Genomic DNA, 21,659 nt, shown 5'->3' with positions numbered 1-21,659 from the left:
GGCTTCCTGGAGGAGGTGAGGGAGGATGAAGAGCTCGCAGGAGTAAGTAGTATTCTTTCCAAGCTCGGAGGAGGACCGGGGCAGAGGCCAGCCTTTTGCAAAAGGGCCAGGTGACAGCGTAGGCCCTGAGCCCAAGCCCCAGTACCAGCACCCCCAAAACAGCACTCTGCCACGGAAGCCATACCACCACTTCCAGCTTTTTGCTGGTTAATGGGAGACAAGAATCGCATGCACTTGCCTGCCGGTGGGCTGGCTTCAAGCCTTGATTCTATCTCAGCCTCTAAAGTAGGGAGGGTTGGAGGCGGTGATTCCACTTTCTAGAGTGTTCTCATTGGTTCTGGAGCTCAGCCCCAGGGCTGACTGACCCTTTGCAGGCGGTGCTGGGTGGAAGCTCCACCTTGGACAGCGGCTGACGGAGCAACGGGTGGAAGTTGCTTCTCTGTGGCCCCGTTTCTCTTGCAAATTGGAGACAATAACAGTCCACACCTCCTAGAAATGCGGATGAGCTGCACCAGGGGCTCACGCCTACAACCGCAGCTACTCCGGAGGCCGAGGTCTAAGGATCTCAGTTCAAAGCAGCCCAGGCGGAAACGAACCACCCCTAACACCGGGCGTGGCGGCGTGGCTCGAGTGGCACTGCGCTGGCTTTGAGCACCAATGGCTCAGGGATAGCGCTCAGGCCCCGAGTTCAAGTCCCACAACCACAACCACAAAAGTCGCAAAGTGCTGAGTATCTTCACTTGGTGGAAACGCGAGCCACGATCCCGGAAGGCGAAAACCCACAGCTCCCTCCCCGAGTTCGTTGTAAAGGGGGGGGGGGCGCGGCCAGGCTTGGTGGCCGGCGTGGCCGTGGCGCCTGCTGCGTGTGTCTGTGTCTGTCTGTCTGTCTGTCTGCCGCGTTGGATCGGGACCTCCGCAGAGGGGCGGCGGCGGCTGCCCCCGTCCGGCGTGGGGGCTCCGTCCTCGGCGCTGGGCCGCGGGGCTGACCGGCCGGCCCCCTCTGCCCCCCCCCAGGTGCTAGAGCGGTGGAGCGCCTCGCCCCGCACCCTCGAGGTGCTGCTCAACACCTACCACGCCGTGCAGCTCCCGCCCGAGGCCCTGAGCCTGGTGCCCCCCGAAACGCTGCAGGTCAGGCCCGTGCCCCTTCACGGCGCCCCCCCCCGAGTCCCCCCCTCCCCCGAGGGAAGCCGCCCAGGGGCCGGGGGGCCCGCCCCGCGCCACGGCCCCCCCCGGACCCCACCGAGGCCTTCCGCCCCCCAGGAGCACCCCCCGTTTCTACGCCTCCCTCTCGGCCTTGGCGGGGCAGCCGCGCTCGCTGCAGCACCTGAGCCGCTGCGCCCTCCGCGCCCACCTGCAGGGCCGCCTGCCCCGCGCCCTCCCGCACCTGCCCCTGCCGCCCCGCCTGCGCCGCTACCTGCAGCTCGAGTTCGAGGATGTGCTCTACTAGGTGAGCCCGGGGCGCGGAGGGCGGGGGGGGCGGGTGAGAGGTGGGGGGGCGGGTGAGAGGGCGGGGGGGGGGCGGGTGAGAGGTGGGGGGGCGGGTGAGAGGGCGGGGGGGGGCGGGTGAGAGGGCGGGGGGGGTGAGAGGTGGGGGGGGCGGGTGAGAGGGCGGGGGGGGCTGGACGGTGGCCCCGAGCTCACCTTCTGTCCCCGACAAAGCCTCTGGTTTCCTTCCAGGGGGTGCGCAGTCTCCGGAGCCCGGAAGCCACCGCCCCGAGGAGGGCAGGGGTGGGTGGTGTCCGGGGCGGGGGACACCTCACGGCAGCCAGAGGGGGGCAGCGGGGGGACCAGTGGCACGTGACACCCTCTCCGGAGCTCCCCGAGCCCCCGTCTGGTGCCCGCGAACCCCAGATGTGAATTAAAGGTCCGTGGGCCGGGCGGCTGGGCGCCGTCTCCATTCGCCTTCCTCGTGGGGAGTCGGCCGAGGGCGTGGCAGGAGAGGCCCGGGGGGCGCCCCTGCAGAGGGGACGGGAGGGGATGGAGTCCTGGGGGGAGAAGGGGGACTCCAGCAGCTCCCTGGAGCCTCACTTGGAGGGGGGTGCCAGTGGGCGCCCTGGGCCCTACAGTTTTATTGTTTTGCTGGCCCCGGGGCTTGAACTCGGAGCCCGCGCGCCGCCCCCGGCTTCTCTGGGCCTCCTTGGGAATAAGAGTCTCGTGGATGTCTGGGGGGGGGGCGGCTTCAAACCAGCCCCCCTCCAACCTCGGCCCCCCTCCAACCTCGGCCCCCGGAGGAGCTGGGGTCGCAGGCGTGGCCACCGCCGCCCTTCCGGCTGCTCCTTCAACTCAGTGTCGTGATGGCGACAATGACGACTCCTGACCCCACGGTCACAGGTCACGAGACCCGGCTCCTCGCTGGAGTCACGCGTGCGGCCTGTAAAGGGAAAGGAAGAAGGAGTCTCTGGGGCGGCCGCAACCACGGGGGTCCGAGCGGCTGCCGGAGGCCCCGGGCAGGAGGCCCCGCAGAGGAGGGCCCCGCAGAGGAGGCCCCGCAGAGGAGGCCCCGGGCAGGAGGCCCCGCAGAGGAGGCCCCGCAGAGGAGGCCCCGCAGAGGAGGCCCCGGCAGGGCTGGAGGTCCCGGAGAGTGTCCCAGTGCTGCTGCCATGGGGGGAGGGCTGGAGAAGGACACGCGCAGAGGCAGGTCTCGAAAGATGCCGTGGGCTGCAGAGTGGCCGTCAGGAGGAGAGGCCACGGGGAAGCCATGGGGAGGAGAGGCCGCGGGGAGGAGAGGCCACGGGGAAGCCACGGGGAGGAGAGGCCATGGGGAAGCCATGGGAGGAGAGGCCACGGGGAGGAGAGGCCACGGGAGGAGAGGCCACGGAAGCCACGGGGAGGAGAGGCCGCGGGGAGGAGAGGCCACGGGGAGGAGAGGCCACGGGGAAGCCACGGGGAGGAGAGGCCATGGGGAAGCCATGGGGAGGAGAGGCCACGGGGAGGAGAGGCCACGGGAGGAGAGGCCACGGGGAGGAGAGGCCACGGGGAGGAGAGGCTGCAGGGAATGGAGTGACTCACGTCCGGCATGGAAAAGCACAGTGCTCAGAGGCCACGAGGTCAGGGGCCTCGTGGAGGTCACGGGCTGCGTGAATGTCAGAGCCTGCGTGGAGGTCAGGAGCCGTGTGGAGGTCACGGGCTGCGTGGAGGTCAGGAGCCGTGTGGAGGTCGGGGGTTTCGTGGAGGTCACGGGCTGCGTGGAGGTCGGAGGCCATGTGCAGGCCGGAGGCCGTCAGAGGTCAGGGGCCACGAGGAGGTTGGAGGCCGTGGGAGATCACAGGCTGTGTGGACGTCAGGGGCTGCGTGGACATCAGGAGTGGGGTGGACGTTAGAGGCCGCGTGGAGGTCACAGGCCGCGGCACGGGGAAGATGGCTGAAGCCTGGGTCCTGGCGTCCTGGCCGGCCCTGGGGCGACTCTCCTAAGCCCCCCGACCCCGGTCCCCGGACCCCCCACGCTGTGCCTCCCCACCCCCCCCCCCGCGGGCCCCCGGAGCTCTCCCCGGTAATTGCTTTCCGTAATGTGTTTGCTCCGAACCAATTTCACGCCTGCGTGAGGCTCCGCCCCGCGCGGAGCTGGCACCGCCCCGTCCCCCTCCCGCGCCCCCCGCCGGGCACCCCGCCCCGCCCGCCCCGCCCCGCCGCGGGCCGGGCCCACGCCAGGGGGCGCCTCCCGCCTGCAGCGGCGCGCGGCGGCCACCAGAGGGCGCCCGCGGCCAGGGCCCCGCCGCCGCGCCCGGAGCGGACTCCCCGGCCCGTCCCCCCCTCCCGGCTCCCCGGGCGCTGCTCGGGCGGGCGGGCGGGCGGGCGGCCCGGGAACGGCCCCGGGACGGTGTCCCCGTCTGCTCCAGGTTTTGCCACCGGGGCCACAGCGCCGCTTCCAGATGCTTCCGCGAGTCATCAATCACAGATCCACGAGCCTCGCCCGCTCTCCCCCCCCTCCCCGCCCCCCCCACCCGTCTCGGGGTGACCCCCGGTGTCCGCTCTCAGACCCCCCCAGTGAGCCACCAGAAAACTGGAAGTGGAGCTGCGGCTCAAGAAGCGGCAGAGCCCCCGCAGAAAAGCTCAGCAACCGTGCCCGGGCCCCGAGTTCAAATCCCACCACCAAAGACAGCAAAGCAGCGCCTCCGGGTCTGCTTTCCCGTGGAGACGAGGCGCTCACCGCGATGGGGCGCCCTCGGGGAACCGGCCAGAGTGAAGATCGCAGCCGGCTCTGCTGAGATTGGGGATGGCCTGCATCTGTCTGCCCTTGGGGCTGAGGGGAAGGTCAGAAGCGGCTTTTGAACCAGGGGGCTCATATTTGCCGTCCTAGCTACCCAGGAGGCTAAGATCTGAGGTTTGAAGCTAGCCCGTGCAGAGAGACATCCCCAAGACACACTCTCTCTCTCAGTCCCAGAGCTTGAACTCAGGATCTAGGCACTGTCCGCCCTACCACTGGAGCCACAGCACCACTTCCGGCTTTTTCCGTGTATGTGGTGCTGAGGAATCGAACCCAGGGCCTCATGCATGCTAAGCAAGCACTCGACCGCTAAGCCACATTCCCAGCCCCTCCTCCCCAAGACTGTTTATTATCTCTGGTTCAAGGCCCTGAATTCAAGCCCAGGGCCAGCACCAAAACAAGCAAACACAAGCGACCCAGCCAGCCATGGAGCTCAGTTCCTAACAGACACAGCCACACCAGGTCCGTGTAAAGTCAGTCCCAGACGCCCGGCTCGTGGCAGGTCACAGTTGGGAGCCGGCTGGGGGCTTGTCGGCATGGGGCGTGTATGTAGCCAGCTTCCGGCGCGGCGTCTGCTGCTCTGAGCTACGGGCCCGGGCCGCCGTCTCTCGGGCCTCTAGAGGGTCCTTACCTCGAGTCGGGCAACTCATGAGCCACTCTGCGCCACAAGAGAACGGCATTCTACTAGCACGGTACTGGGCTTGAACCCCACGCCTAGACGCTGTTCCTGAGCCTCAAGGCTAATTAGTGCTCCGCCACTTGAGCCACCGCTCTACCTCTGGCTTTTTGGTGGTTATTTGGAGAGAAGAGCCTTGTAGACTTTCCTGCCCTGGCTGGCTTCGAACTACAGTCCTCCGATCTCAGCCTCCTGAGTAGCTAGAATGATAGGTGTGAGCCCCAGCCAGTGCCCGGCTTACTATGTGAATTTTATTACCTATGCAAAAAAAAAAAATGAATGCAATTACTTTTAAAATGGCTCTTCTTCATTCCTTGTTTGATTGGTGTAGAAGCTGCTCATACCGCTTTAATTGCAGTAATTGTAGCCCAAGTTCCCTCCATAATTCATCAAGTCAATAAGCCTCTATTATGTATCAACACTGTAAAACCATCAAGCCAAGTACTTGACCTCTCGCTTCTTAAGTGCGGTACGCTGTGGAAGTCTGGGCTTCCAGATCAGCGCAGTGAAGGGCTTGGTTAATTTAACAGCGCCGCTCACAAGACTGCCTTTGGACGAGGGGGCACTCTGGAACTTGTGTCGTGAGTGGGGGGGTTCCGGGACCCGAGCTAAAGTTCCTTCTCCTTCTCCACGGTGACGCCGCGCCAGCCTCGCCTCTCGGAAGTTTCCTGGGTTGCACCGCAAAGCCCAGGCATGTGGGCACCGTCGAGAAAGGACCGTTCATCTCTGAGGAACCGTCCATTGACGCCTAGAAGCAAGCCCCCGAGCGCCCGCCTCCGCCTCTCTGCCCTGCCTGGGCGTCTCCCCGGTGCCTTATTCCGTCTCTTGATGGGAAGGCACGTCGTGGAGTCCAGCCGTCCCTTCTGTCCAGCTCTGTCCTTGCGTGGCAACTGTGGGGGGCTCTTTGGCATGGGTTTTCCTCCTTACCTGAGCCAAACCACTGCCTGGCTTGACTCTTAACACTCTCTCTCTCTCTCTCTCTGTGCCCTGCCTAACCCAACCCGAAGAATAGTTTCCTAGAGGCCCAATGCCCCCCCCCCCCCCCGGCCAGCCAGGCCTGCTCTGGGTCCTGAAGCTGGGGAGGGGGGTCCCCCTGCCCTGGACTTGCCCCGTCTTTCTTGCCCACTGACCTGAGGCATCTAGGGAAGCAAAGTGCAAGTGACTTTTGCCTTGGGAATGACAACTGTGGTGCTGCGAACCCAGGAGCCGAGGGCCAGCGCAGGCTTCTGTGCCCGGGGAGGGGGGGTGAACGGAGTCAGGCGCAATTAGTGGGTAATTATCGCCGCTGACCCTCGGGGGGCTCCTGCGGCTCCCGGGCCGGCCCCCCGGCAATCAGCCAGGGCAGGTCGCGAGTGTCAGGCCAGGCATGAATAGGGCTCATCAGCGTGGCGGAGCCCGAGCCAATCAGGGAAATTAATAGCAGAAGAGAGGGAGAGGGGGGCGGGAGGGCGCCCAGACGGACGGACGGACGGACGGGGGACACAGATCAAGGCAAAGAATGGAGAGCAATGGGGTGGCGATGGACCGCGGCGGAGGAGAGATGGGAATAGATCGGAACTGGGGACCGAGCCGAGGGCGGGCAGGCAGGGGGGAGGCGCCTGACTGCTTCCCAGCGCGCGCGGAGGGGGGGGGGGGGACGGACGGGACGGGGAGGCTGGCCACGTCGGAGGGGATGGGGGGGCGGAGGACGCACCGGGACCGGCGGGGAGCGGCTGGAGTGTGTGAACGGGGCTGGGGGCGTGGAAGGGGCGGGAAGGGGCCCCCGCGAGTGGCCCTGAGCCGCGCGCGGGCCCGGGGCGCGGGGCCCGAGCCACCCCACCCCCCCCCGCCCCCGGTTCTGCCCTCCCGTTCCAGCGCTGCGTCCCGGGGTCCCGGAGGCCCGGAGAGGGGGGTGGGCGGCGGCCTGGGACGGGGACCCTGGGCACCGGGCCCTGCCCTGCCCCCCCCCAGCCCCACGCCGCCCAGGCGGATCCGAGCCGGGCCGAGCCGGGCTGGGGCGGGCGGAGTGCGGGGCCCGGGCGGGCGGGCGGGCAGCTGCCGGGCGCCTTCTCGCGGGGCGCAAACTTCCACAAAGCGGCGTCCGTGCGGCCTCATCAATCTCCATTAATAATAGTTGGCTGGGCGGCGGGGGCGGGCGGGGTCCCGGGCGGGAGGGCGGGCGGGCCGGGCGGGCGGGCGCTGGGAACCGGCTGCGCGCGGGGGCGCGGGGCGGCGGGGCGGGCGGGAGGGAGGAAGCCAAGCGTAATTTGAGGAAGATGGATGAGTCCGGAGGCGACACCCCCGCCCCGCCCCCGCCCTGCTCATGAGAGGAGGAGGAGGAGGAGGAGGAGGAGGAGGAGGAGGAGGAGGAGGCGGGCGCGGCGCGGAGCCTCAGTGCGCCGCCCGCCGCCCGCCCGCCCGCCCGCGCCCCGCCGCCGCCGCCGCCGCCATCCCCGCCACCCGGCCGGCCCGCCAGCAGCAGCGAGCGCGGCGTCCGCGCGCGGGGCGCCCGAGCCGGGGGGGCGCACGGCGGCGGCGGGGGCGCGCGCCATGCAGAGGGCCGGGGCGGCGGGGGCGGCGGGGGCGGCGGGGGGCGGCGGGGGGCCCCGGGGCCGGCGGGGGCGGCGGGGGGCCCGGGCGCCGCCTTCTCCATCGACGCCCTGATCGGGCCGCCGCCGCCGCGCGCCGGGGCACCTGCTCTACACCGGGTACCCCATGTTCGTGCCCTACCGGCCGCTGGTGCTGCCGCCCGCGCTGGCGCCCGCGCGCTGCCCGCCGGGCTCCCGCCGCTCGCGCCGCTCGCCTCCTTCGCCGGCCGCCTCTCCAACGCCTTCTGCGCGGGGCTGGGCCCGGCCGTGCCCTCCATGGTGGCGCTCACCACCGCGCTGCCCAGCTTCGCCGAGCCGCCCGACGCCGCCTTCTACGGCGCCCCGGAGCTCGCCGCCGGCGCCCGCGCCCACCCCGAGCCCGCCGGCCGCCGCCCCCCCGAGGGCGGCCCGGACCCCGAGCGGCCGCCGCCCGCGCGCGAGAAGCCGGCGGAGCCCCCGCCGCCGCCGCCGCCGCCGCACTTCGCCGACACTTTCCCAAGTCTGCCGGGTGAGTGAGCGCGCGGGGGGCGGGGCGGGCGCGGGGCGGGCGCGGCGGGGGCGCGCGGGGCCGGGGGACCGCGCCGGGGGCGGGGGGGGCTCCCCGGGGCCCCGCGCCGCCCTGCCCGCGGCCTCCGCCGAGTGGGGTCCCCCGGCCCCGCTCCCCCTCCTCCTCCGCCCGCCCGCGGGGAGGGGGCGTGCCGGCTTCCAGGGGAGGGCGGCTTGACCTCCGGGGAGGCCGGGCCGGGGCGGGGAGCCCGCGGGCGGGCGGCTTGGCCTCCCGGCCGCCGGGCGCTCGGCCCACCGAAGGGCTCCAGGCGGACCCCACGGGGTGCTGCGGCCTAAGGGCCCGTGCCAGAGGAGCCCCGAGCCCCGGCCTTCCTCCTGGAGGGGGGCGGGGGGGGGGCAGGCCGTTCCCCCGCAGCCGCCTCTCCGCCCCGCGCCGGGCGCCCCGCGCTCCCCACGCCCCCGGCGGACCCGGGTGCCGTCACGGGCGCCGCTTCGCCGAACCTGGGGGCCACGAGCGGGTGTGGCCGTCTGGCCGCTGCGCCTCCCCGGGACCCCACCAGGCCCGGCTGAGCCGGCGGGGGCCCGGAGCGGACGCCAGGGCTGGGCCGGGAGCCGCCGTGGGTGTGTGCGTGTGCGCGCGCGTGCGTGTGTGTGTTCGCGCCTATCCTGGGGCTCGAACTCGGGGCCTGGGAGCCTCTTTTACCCGAGGCCAGCACTCCAGCCCTCGAGCCACAGCTCCCCTGCCGGCCGCCCCCCCTCCCCTCCTTGGTAGTTTGTTTGTTGGAGGGGAGAGTCTCGTGGACTTTTTCGCCTAGGCTGACTTCGATCCAGCCCCCATCGCAGCTTCCCGAGCAGCTGGGATCCCAGCCGCCGTCCTCCTTTCCTTCCCGAGGGCTTCGGACTCCTCCCGAAGCCGTGCCGGGGGCCAGGCGCCCGGCTCCCTCGGCTCCCTCCGTCCCCCCCGCTGGGGCACCGGGGCTGGGGGGGATCCGTCCGTCGTTGGCTTGCTGTGCCCGGTTGCACCAGGAAGATCCCGTGGCTGGAGTCAGAGCTGTGTCTCTCTAAGGACTCGGCAGCGCCTGGCGATGGGAGAAGAGGCCCCGGGGCTGGGGGGGGGGGGTGGCAGGAGGCAGGAGGGGAGGCTCAGGGGGAGGGCAGGAGGGGGGCTCAGGGGGAGGTTGCTGCGGGGTTTTCAGATAGGATAGTTCTGTGCAAGGCAGAAGAGCAGTCAGGATGCCCGGCAAAGAGGAGAGTGTTGGGGCTGCGGGATCGGGAGGTGGAGCCAGACACAGCTAGCAAGGATGAGCTGGGGGCTCAGGAAGGGGGCCCGATGCAGGGAACCGGGGGGGGGGGGGCGCGGGGATGTGCCCAAACCTTGCGACCCTCTGGCAGCGTGTCTATACTTCCTGTTCTCCTCTGTTCTTATTTTGACCTGTCCCCATACAGGGACCCATTTCTGAAATTCCCAATGAGTATTGGTCGAGCAGAATAAATAGAGAAGGGCAGAGTTGAGAGGGGGAGAAGAGAAGGACAGAGCCAAGAATGAGCTGTCCTGGGGGCACCCAGGAGAGCTGAGGAGGGAGAGGGACCGGAGGGCCGGGCTAAGTGACAAATGAAGTTTCAGTGGTGTGTGTGTGAGAGAGAGAGAGAGAGAAAGAAGAGAGACAGAAATGAGAGAGAGAAGAGAGAGAGGAGAGAGAGAGTTGTCTTGGAAGGATTGGGACACAGCTAAATACCAGGGGATCAGGGAAAAGTTTTGACACTGGGAGCAATTTTCTTTCCAGGGCTGCAAGTCCGGAAGCTGGCGTTTATAACGAATGATGAAAGAAAGCTCTTCCTTGTGGAAGAAAGATGTTGGGAGAGACAAGCAGCATGCCTGCGGCCCCTGGAGTCTGGGCAAGGAGCTTTGTTACGGAGCAGAATGGAAGGGAAACCTTGCAGGGAGGGTTTTGAGACTTGCGGGGGTAAAGGTCACCCCTCAGCCTGGGAAGATGCAGAGGGGGGCCGTGGTGGTTGGTGTTGCAGTGTGGAAGGCAGAGTCACAGGAAACATCTGGGGTGACAGGGCCCAGCAGAAGGGGCATCCGTGACCTGAGTATTCCTACCCACCTGCCCATCCATCCACCCATCCATCCCACCCACCCATCCACCCACCCATCCACCTATCCATCCACCTATCCATCCATCCATCCATCCACCCATCCACCCACCCATCCACCTATCCATCCATCCATCCATTCACCCATCCATCCACCCACCCATCCACCCACCCATCCACCTATCCATCCATCCATCCACCCATTCATCCATCTATCCATCCACCCATCCATCTATCCATCCACCCATCCATCCACCTATCCATCTATCCATCCACCCATCCATCCACCCACCCACCCATCCATCCATCCACTTATCCATCTATCTATCCACCCATCCATCCACCCATTCATCTATCCATCCACCCATCCATCCATCTATCCATCCATCATCCCACTTATCCATCCATCTATCCATCCACCCATCCATCCACCCATCCCTCATCCCACCTATCCATCCATCCATCCACCTGTCCATGCACCTATCCACCATCTATCCATCCACTCATCCATCCACCTATCCATCCATGTATCCACCATCTATCCATCCACTCATCCAACCCCACCCCACCCACATGGCCGCTTCAGCGCGGTATTGCATCGCCTCTATCTTTACCCACCCTTCACAGTCCGGTGTGCATTCACGTTCCCTTCCCATCTCACTTTGGACTAGCCACGTTTCTGATCAGCGGCCTCACTGGCTGATGGTGACCGCGTCCAGTGTACACGGGTGGTGGGGGGGGGGTGGCATGGTGAGCGGATGGAAGAAGAGCAGGTGGAGAGAGCGCGTTCCGGTGCGCGGGACTGACAGCGACGAGGGAGAGCGCGAGCTCCCGCGGGCAGGAGGCGCCCTCGTCCTGCGTGTCTGAGCCGTGCCCGGGAGCTCCGCTGGGAGTCATCTCCCAGTGACGGGGCCCCCGGAAGGTGGGTGTAGCGATGACGGGGGGAGGTGCCGTGTGCGGGGGACCCTGAGGAAGCCGGGTGGGGAGACGGGGACCAGAACTTCCAGTCGGAATGCATGGCTCACGTGGTGGGGTGCTTGCCAACCACGGGAACCACACGCTCACGCGCGCACACACACGCACACGCTCGCGCGCGGAAGGCAGTGTCAGCGGCAGTGGTTCCGCTTCCTGAGTGCAGCAGCTCGGGGAGGTGAGGGATGGTGTTTTTTGTGTGGAGTGGGGGGGGGGGGGGATCGGCACGAGTGCGATGGCCGTGCTGGGCGTTTGTACGTCGGGGTGGCACAGGAGGTAAGAGACTTTATTTTTATGTAGTTCCCAGCTTCTGAGCTGGAGCTCCGGTCCCGGCCCTGCGCCCCGGGTCTGGGCTTCGTCCCCCGCGCTCCCTCGCTCCGGGCAGCCCGGCTCCCACGGTGCTGCCGCTTGACTGGACGTGAAAGCGTCGTCCTGGTCCTTCCTACCTGCGGCACTGGCTGCAAACCTCGAGCCTCAGGTCAGGATCGCAGGCGTGAGCCGCCACCGCCCGGCTTATGTTAAAAGGAAAAAAAAAAAAGGCACAGATGAAGATTCGCTAATTTGGGACTAGATGGCAGTAATAACAGGAATCATGCCGAAGACCGGGGAGACTGGCGAAGACCGGAGGCCTGAGCGCCGAGGGCCGGGGAGCTTAGCTTCTGATTGCAGCCTGGGAACGCGTTCGATGGCCGCTAATTAAGTTCTGAATAGGTGCCCATTAGACCAGGCCAGGTAGGGTATCTGTGGAGGAGCTGGTCACGTGACAGGAGCAAGAGACTTCTGTTGCTAGAAAACAAGAAGGATTTGTTGTAGGTGATGGAGACCCAGACGACGTCTTGCTAGAACTTTTGAGGTGACCGCTCCTCTGACTTCTTTCCTTCCTTCCTTCCTTTCTTTCTTTCTTTCTTTCTTTCTTTCTTTCTACCGGGGTTTGAACTTAAGGTCTTGTGATTGCTACACCTCCAGCCCCTTTCGTATTTGTGCAGAGGTTATCTGTCATTATTAGCAGTCGTGTTGCCGTTTTATTCTGGCCGGTTCCAGGATTTGCACTCGGGGCCTCCGTCTCTCGCTCAGTCACCGCCTCCCGTCCAGCCCTGCTTCTGGTCCAGTTGCAGACGGAGTCTCCCAGACTTCCCTGCCCAGGCTGGCTTCGCACCACGATCCTCTGAACTTCCCAGACGGCTCGTGTTGCGGGCGTGAGTCACCGGCCCCTGGTTTTGCACAGGTTTTCGTGTGGGTTGGTTGAGCCGGTTCTGGGGCTTGAACCGAGGGTCTGGGCACTGTCCACGAGCTGTCTGTTTGCTCTTGCCAGTCCTGGGGCTTGGACTGGGGGGGGGGGGGGGGCGTCGCGCAGCGCTGTGTGCAGGCCCTCTGGGATGGAGGCGGAGACGCTGCAGGGCCCTAGCGGGGCCGCCCCGTCTGGGGAGCAGCAGGGCCGGGCTGGGGCAGGCGGTGGCTGGGGCGTCTCTCCAGCCCCGCTCTCCTGCTTTTCTTCCTCGTGTGTCGGAGCGCACTTTTTTTTAGAAAAGAAAAAAAAAAGATTTGAGATGAGGTGTCACAGCGTCGTCCACTTGGCGGGGCGCGCGCGCTCCTGCCGCGGCCGCCCCGACGGCTGGGACCGCAGCCCTGCGCACGCGCGCTCCTGCCGCGGCCGCCCCGACGGCTGGGACCGCAGCCCCTGCGCACGCGCGCTCCTGCCGCGGGCCGCCCCGACGGCTGGGACCGCAGCCTGCGCACGCGCGCTCCTGCCGCGGGCCTCCCCGACGGCTGGGACCGCAGCCCTGCGCCCCCGTGGGCCTCCCCGACGGCTGGGACCGCAGCCCTGCGCACGCGCGCTCCTGCCGCGGCCGCCCCGACGCTGGGACCGCAGCCCTGCGCCTCTGTGGGCCTCCCCGACGGCTGGGACCGCAGCCCTGCGCACGCCCCCCCCCCCAGCTCCCTGCTTAGCTGTGAGGATGCCCTTGTTCCTAAATGCTTCCCCCATTTTTAAAGGGGTGCTTTTGGCGGGGGGGGGGGTCAAAGAGCCTGGGGAAATGCTTTGTTTCCCAGGGCTGAGAGGTTGTGAGGGAGGAGGAAGAGCGGGAGGAGGAGGAGGGGAGAAGAGGGAGGGGAGGAGAGAGAGGGGGAGCACAGGGAGGAGGAGGAGGGAGAGGGAAGAGGAAGAAGGGGAGGAGGAGAGGAGGAAGGAGGAGGAAAGAGGCTGAGAAGGGAAGAGCATGGAAAGGAAGGGGAAGAGAGGAAGGAGAGAGGAAGAGGAGGAGGAGGGGAGGAGGGAGGGAGGAGGAAGGGCAGAGGAGGAGGAGGGGAGGAGACAGAGGGGGAGCACAGGGAGGAGGAGGGAGAGGGAAGAGGAAGAAGGAGAGGAGGAGAAGAGGAGGAGGAGGAAGGGGAGAGGAGGAGGAGGGGGAGGGGAGGAGGGGAGGAGGAGGAGGAAGGGGAGAGGAGGAGGAGGGGAGGAGGAAGAGGAAGGAAGAGGAGGAGCAGGAGGAGGGGGAAGGGGAGGGGAGGAGGAGGGGAGGAGGAGGAGAGGGGGGAGAGGTGCGGAGCAGCTGCGGCGCCCTCAGAATGGAGCGACTTTGCTCCGGCTGGGGATTGGGGAGGGGAAGGTGCCGTCCTGGGGAGCACTGCGGAGGGAGCACTGCGGAGGGGAGCGCTGCGGAGGGAGAGCTGCGGAGGGAGCAGGGGGGTTCGCCGTAGAGTCGGCTCCTGGCTGGCGCTGGGGTTCCAGGTGGCACGCCCTCGAGCCAGGGCGCAGCGGGCCACCGCCGGTGTCCACGGGTGCTGGGGACGGGGCGGCGCGGGCCGCCAGCACCCGCCTGGGGCCGGGATACCGGGTACTGGAACTCTCACCGTGTCTCGGGGTCCAGGCCTCGGGGCCTCCGGCCTTTCCAGGCTCCCCCGCCATGCTGGGCTGCTGGGTGGGGGGCTGTCCACGGGGGGGGGGCCGGTGGGAGGGGGGGGTACTGTGGGCGGCGACACGTGTTTTCCGGGGTGCGGTGGGGGCCCCTGTCAGCTGGACCCTGTCGTGGCTGGAATGCAGGCAGGTGGTCCCATGCGTCTTTGCTCTTTCTCCTTCCTTTGGTCACCCTGGCTCCCTAGGTTCGAGGCCCCGGGTTCCGCCGTGGCCCGGGCCTGGGCTCCTCGCAGTTCTCACAAGCCCAGGACGGCCGTGGCCCGGGGGAGGCGACACGGAACCAGCCGCGGGCGACATGGTGGCCTGTGCTCGTGACTGCAAAGAGACAGGAGGGACAGGCCACGGGGGGGGGGGGACACGCAGTGGGGGACAAACAGCACCCGAGGAAGAGGGGCCGTCGCTGACCGACAGGGAGAGACGCCTGCCATCCTCGCCCTTGAGGGAGGCTGAGATCTGAGGAGCGCGGTTCCAAGCCAGCCCGGGCAGGAAAGTCGTGAGACGCTCATCTCCAGTGAACCAGCCGAAAGTTGGAAGTAGAGGTGTAGTTAGCGGTAGTAGAATGCCAACCTTGGGTGAAAAAGCCAAGTGAGACCGTGAGGACCTGAGTTCAAGCCCCAGCGCTGACAAAAGAAAAAAAAGGTGGGGAGAATATTACTAGAAAATAAGGACAGGGCTGGGAATGTGGGCCCAGTGGCAGAGCGCTCGCCTGCGTATACGTGAAGCCCTGGGTTCGATTCCTCAGCATATATATACATATATAGAAAAAAGCCAGAAGCGGCGCTGTGGCTCAAGTGGCAGAGTGCTAGCCCTGAGCAAAAAGAAGCCAGGGACGGTGCTCAGGCCCTGAGTTCAAGGCCCAGGATTGGCAGAAAAAGAAAAGAAAAGAAGGTTAGACACTGCCCAGTTATTGCTAAGAATAGCAGCGGGCCTGCGGTATCTCAGTGGCTGGTAGGTAAAATAAGGGAACAAATTTGAAACGTCTGGAGTGATTCAGGGTCATGGCGGGGGACGGTGTGTGTGCGTGTGTGCGTGTGCGTGTGTGTGTGCATGCGTGTTGGTCCTGGGGCTTGAACCCAGGGCCTACACTCTGTCCCTGACCTTCAGAAAGGTCTTCCACTTGGGCCACAGCTCCACTTCCTGCCCTTTTCCCGGTGGTTAATGGGAGATAAGAGTTTCTGGGACGTTCCTGCCTGGGGCTGGCCTTGAACCTCGATCCTCAGATCTCGGCCTCCCGAGCAGCTCGGATGGCAGGCGTGGGCTGCCAGGGCCAGCGGCGGCGGTGGTGATGTGGGTGTGCCCCGAGCGTGGGGGGCGGGGCCGGGCCTGTGGGGGATGGGGAGGAAGCCCCCCCACACCACGTGTGGAGCTGCAGGTGCTCCGGGAGCCGGGGAAGGAAGGAGAGGGCTTGCCGGGCACCGTCCTTTCCTCCGCCTCGAGTCCCGGGGGGCGGGGGGAGGGGGGCAGCGAGGATACCTGGGGCTCGGGGAAGGGCAAGGCGAGGCGGACTGGCGGTCACGCGCACGCAGCCCCGTGACCCCAGCTGTGGACTTAGCCTCGGGGAGGCAGCACCCAGGGCAGGGCCTGCTGCCCCCACCCCCCCGGCTGCCCACCCAGCACCTGACGTGGCCTCCAGCTTTAGTAAAGCCTTTCATTTGCCCAAAGGTGCTCCCGGCAGGGTCAGGATTTCCCATGTAAAACTTTTTTTTTTTTTTTTTGCCAGTCCTGGGCCTTGGACTCAGGGCCTGAGCACTGTCCCTGGCTTCTTCCCGCTCAAGGCTAGCACTCTGCCACCTGAGCCACAGCGCCGCTTCTGGCCGTTTTCTGTATATGTGGTGCTGAGGACTCGAACCCAGGGCCTCGCGCACACTAGGCAAGCGCTCTACCGCTGAGCCACGCTCCCAGCCCCACCCCATGTAAAACTTTGAATGTGATCTTGTTTTGTCCATCAAAAAACTTTTTTTGATGTGGAAGGTAGATCTAATATATACCAGGAAGCCAGGCGCCGGTGCTCACGCCTGTCATCCTAGCTACTCAAGAGGCTGAGATCTGAGGATCATGGTTCAAAGCCAGCCAGGGCAGGAAAGTCCCCGAGACTCTCTATCTCCAGTTAACCACCAGTAAACCGGAAGTGGCGCTGTGGCTCCAGTGGTAGAGCACCAGCCTTGAGCTGAAGATGAAGAGTTCAGGGACAGCGCCCAGCCCAGGCCCAGAGTTCAAGCCCCACAACAGGCCAAAAAAAGAGAAAAGCACCCGGAATTCACAGGGTGAGACCAAAGGGGGATAATCTTAGGAGCGGAACACAAAGGCACAAGGCCCAGGTGTCTCCTCTAATCACATAAAATACTATTTATTGAAATGGGTTTTTTACTTTGTTGTTGCTGGCTGTCTTTTCTCTTGTCCTGTTTGTTCGTTTATCTGTCTTTGGGAGGGTCTGGGACGCAGAATGGAGGGAAAAGGGTGAACAAATGCAGCAATGGTACTCGTTGGACACTATGTTGAAAATGAGCCATAAAACTTGTAAGTGTACACGGCAGAGCGAGGGAAGGAATAAATAACAGTGTCCAAAAAGAAATGCACTCTTTTTTTTGGCTGGTCCTGGGGCTTGAACTCTGGGCCTGGGGCAGAGGCCCCTTGGGCTCCTTTGGCTCAAGGCTAGCGCTCCGCCACTTGAATCGCAGCGCCACTTCTGTCTTTCGCTGTGATTAACTGGAGATCACAGTCTCATGGACTTTGATGCCCCTGCTGGCTTTGAACCGCGATCCTCAGATCTTAGCCTCCTGAGTAACTAGGATTACAGGAAAGAGCCATCCGCACCTGGCCAAGAAATGTAAACTTTACCTGACCTATGTACTTGTAACACCTCTGCTCATTATCTTTATAATAATATTTCGTTCTCTCTCTTTTTTTTTTTTTTTTTGCCGGTCCTGGGGCTTGAACTCTTTTCCTGGGTGCTGTCTCTGAGCTTCTTTTGCTCAAGGCTAGTTCTCTACCGTTTGAGCCATGGCACTACGCCTGGCCTCTTCTGAGTAGTTTATTGGAGATAAGAGTCTCAGGGGTTTATTGGAGATAAGAGTCTCAGGGGCTTTCCTACCCTGGCTGGCTTTGAACCTCAGTCCTCAGATCACAGCTTCCTGAGTAGCTAGGTGGCGTGAGCCACTGTCACCTGGCTAATAAAAATTTTTTTAATATATATATTTTTTCACCCGGTGGTAGATAGCACCTGCAACTGGAAATTGGCTTTTGTGGATATTCAGTCTATCAAGTTCAATGACTTTAGATCCAGTTTTGCAAAATAGACACGTTAGCAACAAGCTTTACTACTTCTGTCAGTTTTTAGTCACAACCAATGGTGTGCGTGTGCGTGCGTGTGCGTGTGTGTGTGTTGATGCTGTGGACCTGGGGTTTGAACTCAGAACTTGGGCACCATCCCTGAGTTTTGTTGCTCACCTTGGCACTCTACCACTTAAGACACAGCTCCACTTCTGGCTCTTGGGTGATTAACCGGAGTCTCACAGGCTTTCCTGTCCCGGCTGGCTTCAAACTGCCATCCTCAGAGCTCAGCCTCCTGAGTAGCTAGGATTGTAGGCGTGAGCCACCAGAACAGGACACATTTTTGTGTGCCTGCAGTGCGGTTTTCGTTTCGCGTTGCCTCTTTCCTGGTGTATCGTTCCTACTCACTGCAGATCAGAGAAGAAGCGGCCTTTCTCGGGTGGGTAGCTGCTGAGGAGCCGGGGCCGCTGGGGCCGGCCCGCTGCCCTGCCTGGCTCCTCACGCAGCACCGCGTCTTGCTGTACAAAGGGCTTCAGTGCCCGAGCCGGCTCGTTTCTGGGGACCAGGCCTGGCGATCCGCGTCGCCCGCCCCGTCATCCTCCCGGGGGCATTGGGTTTTTTTTATGGAAAGCATCCCGTGCGTTTTATCTCCCCCCTCCCGGAGCCTGGCGGCCCGTGGGGCTCTGCGGGGGCGCCCCTCCTTCTCCGCGCCCTGACCCCGCTTCTCCGGGGCTCGGCTCCGCGCTCTGCCCGCGCCGCCCTTTCCTTTTCTCTCCCCGCCCGGTCGCCTCCTCCATTGTCCGGGCCGCGGTCCTCGGGGGGCTGCAGAGCGCTCCCGGCCTCGTGGCTTATCAGAGTCCTCAGTGTCACCATCAGAGAGGCGCGGGAGAACGCGCCCCCCCCTCCCCGCATCCCCCCCACGGGGATCAACACACCGAAAGGGGCCGGCAGGCGCAGAGGGCGGCCTGCCCCTGCGGGCTGGGCTTTATGAGGCTGCCTGCAGACGGGTGGGGGGTGGGGGGGGCGGGGGGGGGGCTCTGCGGGGGGGGGGGCGGAGGCCCGCGCCGTCGCAGACATCATCAGTGCAGATTGATGGGCCCCTCCCCCAGAGCCCCGCGCGCTGCCGTCCTTCCAGCTCCCAAAGCCATCTTTCCAGCATCGGTTCAAACATGGCACCGTTCGCTTGGGTTTCTGTGAGCCTTTGTGATCTATCCGGTTACTGTTGACTGCAAGGTATACTTTCAGGGGCTTGGGAATGTGGCCTAGTGGTAGAGCGCTCGCCTGGTATACATGAAGCCCTGGGTTCGATTCCTCAGCATATATATATATACATATATAGAAAAGGCCGGAAGTGGCGCTGTGGCTCAAGTGGCAGAGTGCTAGCCTTGAGCAAAAGGAAGCCAGGGACAGTGCTCAGGCCCTGAGTTCAAGCTCCAGGACTGACAAAACAAAAAAAAAAAGATGTGAACGGGAGCTGATGGCTCATGGCTGTAATCCTAGCTACTCAGGAGGCTGAGATTGAGGTTCAAAGCCAGCCCAGGCAGAGAAATCCCCATGAGACTCTATATCTCCAACTAACCACTTAAAAACCAGAAGGGGCGCTGTGGCTCAAGTGGCAGAGTGCTAGTCTTGAGCAAAAAGAAGGCAGGGACAGCGCTCAGGCCCTGAGTCCAAGGCCCAGGACTGGCGCACACACACACACACACACACACACACACACACACACACACAGGACAGCGGGTTTTGCACTGGTGTTACTTTCCTGGCGTGGGCATTGGTGTGGGATTCAGGGCCCGGGAGCTGGCGCGGGCCGTGGGCCCCATCCCAGGAGGACTCGGAACGTGGAGAGAGGGGAAAAGCGGCGCACTGTGTTGGAAGCCATGTCTTATGGACAGAAATGGACGCCCGTTCTGTGCAGATAATTTCTAAGATGCTGAGGTCACGGCAGTCAGTAAAGTCCATCTGGACTTCCTGTCCTCATCACGCTTACGTTCTAGTACGAGAGACAGACAGTGTCTTCTTTTCCTCTCTCCTTCCTCCCTCCCTCCTTTTTTTTCCTTTCTGTGCCAGGACTGGGGCTTAAACTCAGGAGCTAGGAACTGTTCCTTAGTTTTTTGTACCAAGCTGGTGTTCTACCACTTGAGCCATGTCGTGACTTCAGCTTTTTGGTAGCTAATTGGAGATGAAAGTCCCCTAGGCCTTTCCTGGGCTTTGAACCACGCAGCTCAGGTGTCAGCGTCCTGAGCAGCTAGCCGGGATCGACGGGCTTGAACCACCGACGCGCCCGGCTTCCTCGCCTTCCTTCCTATGCTGGGTCGTCTCCTGTTGTTTCCTTTTGGGCAGAAAAGAAAGGGTTTTGTGAACATTCCAACCCTGAAAAGGTTTGCAATTCTGACAAACATCAGATAAGAGTAAAACCAGGGGCTGGATTCGATTTTAGAATTATGTGTGGGCTAAAATATTTATATGCTGAGGTTCCAAATAATCACTCGTGCCGAATGAGTGGAATTCTCTTTCTCTTCTCTGTGCTCTCCCTCGGGGCACCTCGGCCCTTCCCTCTGCTCCTGCCCTTCCAGTCTCCTCCCGGCTGACCCCGTGCTCAGGGTCCTGAGGAACCAGGACCCAGCAGAGGCCGGCGTCTCGGCTGCCAGGACGGGAGGAGGAGGGACGAGAGGGTGGGTCGGGGCTGAGGACGCCCTGAGCTGGGCTCCCTGTCCAGCCTTCGGCCCGAGGCCACAGGCAGCCGGTAGCCTGGGAATTGAGATGGCGTCACTGAGGAAACCCCGGAGGTGTTTCTCCTTCCTTCCTTGTTCTGTTGGAGGGGCTTGAACTCGGGTCCTTGTGCCCCTCGCTTGGGTTTTCCAGCCAAAACGGGTGCATTTCTACTGGAGCCCCGGCTCCAGTTCCACTTTGGGGGCGGCTCATTAGAGCGGAGAGTCCCCCCGACGTGTGTCAGCCGGGGCCGGCTTCCGACGTGTGTCCTTCGATCTTGGCCTCCGGGGGAGCTGGGCAGGGCAGGTGTGAGCCGCGGGCTCCTGGCCTTCAGGGTTTTGTTTTCGAATCTGCGTTACGAGGCCGGGTTCTTGAACTCAGAGCCCGGGGCTCCGCCTGGGCCCGAGCTTTCGGGTGTCGTGCAGCCGGAGGGGGGCACAGGGGGGCGGACGGGAGTCAGGAGGCCGCGCTTGTGAGCCAGGGCTCCGGCTCAGGCAAGGGGGGCCCTCCCCGCCCCCCTCCCCGCCCCCCCCCTCCAGGGCGCCATTCCTTCCACAGTGGCTCTGGATACCCCCCTCCCCCTGGGGGCCAGGTCCGTCCATGCAGCTTCACCCTGGGCAGCGGGGAGGGAGGGAGGGAGGGAGGGGGTGGTGGGTGGGGACCCGGGGGGGAGGGGGTGGTGGGAAAGCCCGAGGGTGGAGTCCACGCCCGCTTAAAACCTTTCTCCCCGTTGTTCTTGTCTCCCCCCCCCCCACCCGGTGCTCCTGCTGCGCCCCCACCTGGACGCGGGCCTCCCCGGGGATCGGGATCGTCGGGCCCTGCCCCCCCCACACCGCACCCCGTCCCGCCCCGCCCCGCAGAGGGGAAGGCGTACAGCTCGGAGGACGAGGAGAAGCTGGAGGCGGCGGGCGCCGTCGGGGACGCGGCGGGCAGCGACGCGGAGGAGGAGGAGGAGGAGGAGGGCGGCTCGGCCGGCGGCGGCGGCGGCGGCGGCGGCGGCGGCAGCGAGGACGAGGGCTTCGTGGGGGCGGCGGGCGGCGGGGGCGCGGGGGCGCGGGGGCGGCGCGCGGGGGCGGAGGGGGGGGGCGGGGCCGGCGGCCGGCGGGGGCGGGGCCGGGGGCGGGGCCGGGGGCGGGGGCCGGGGGCGGGGCCGGGGCGGGGCCGGGGGCGGGGCCGGGGGCGGGGCCGGGAAGAGCCGGCGGCGGCGCACGGCCTTCACCAGCGAGCAGCTGCTGGAGCTGGAGAAGGAGTTCCACTGCAAGAAGTACCTGAGCCTCACGGAGCGCTCGCAGATCGCGCACGCGCTCAAGCTCAGCGAGGTGCAGGTCAAGATCTGGTTCCAGAACCGCCGCGCCAAGTGGAAGCGCATCAAGGCCGGCAACGTGAGCAGCCGCTCCGGGGAGCCCGTGCGCAACCCCAAGATCGTCGTGCCCATCCCCGTGCACGTCAACAGGTTCGCCGTGCGCAGCCAGCACCAGCAGATGGAGCAGGGGGCCCGCCCCTGACCCGGCCCCCTCCCCCACGGCGCCCCCCCGCCCCCGCCCCCGCCCCCGCCCCGGACTGCACCCCCGGGAGACCTGGGGAAGGGCGGGGGGGCGCAGCGCCCAGCGCGCCCCGAAGCCAGGCGGGGTCACGCGGGCTCCACGGCTCCGGCAGCCCCGCAGCTCCTTATTTATTTCGTGTACAGTTTGTATATACCACGGGGGCGACCCTGCGGTCCCCGCCGACGCCCCGGGGGGG

General features: G+C 65.0%; 1 protein-coding gene across 1 annotated transcript in view; it reads left to right on the top strand.

Moving 5' to 3' along the window:
- Gbx1 (gastrulation brain homeobox 1) overlaps positions 1-21,424 on the top strand; it is a 26,595-nt gene extending 5,171 nt beyond the window's left edge. The window contains exons 3-5 of the mRNA XM_048337751.1: positions 7,626-7,955; positions 20,780-20,844; positions 21,113-21,424. Of these exons, the coding sequence (XP_048193708.1) occupies positions 7,626-7,955; positions 20,780-20,844; positions 21,113-21,424 (707 nt within the window). The remainder of the gene's footprint in view (positions 1-7,625; positions 7,956-20,779; positions 20,845-21,112) is intronic.
- The last annotated feature ends 235 nt before the right edge of the window (positions 21,425-21,659 follow it).

This window comes from Perognathus longimembris, chromosome 2 (genome assembly GCF_023159225.1).
Source record: "Perognathus longimembris pacificus isolate PPM17 chromosome 2, ASM2315922v1, whole genome shotgun sequence".
In the NCBI taxonomy this organism is placed as follows: domain Eukaryota; kingdom Metazoa; phylum Chordata; class Mammalia; order Rodentia; family Heteromyidae; genus Perognathus; species Perognathus longimembris.
The sequence above is the reverse complement of the archived record's forward strand: the minus strand, read 5'-3'. Positions and strand labels throughout refer to the sequence as shown.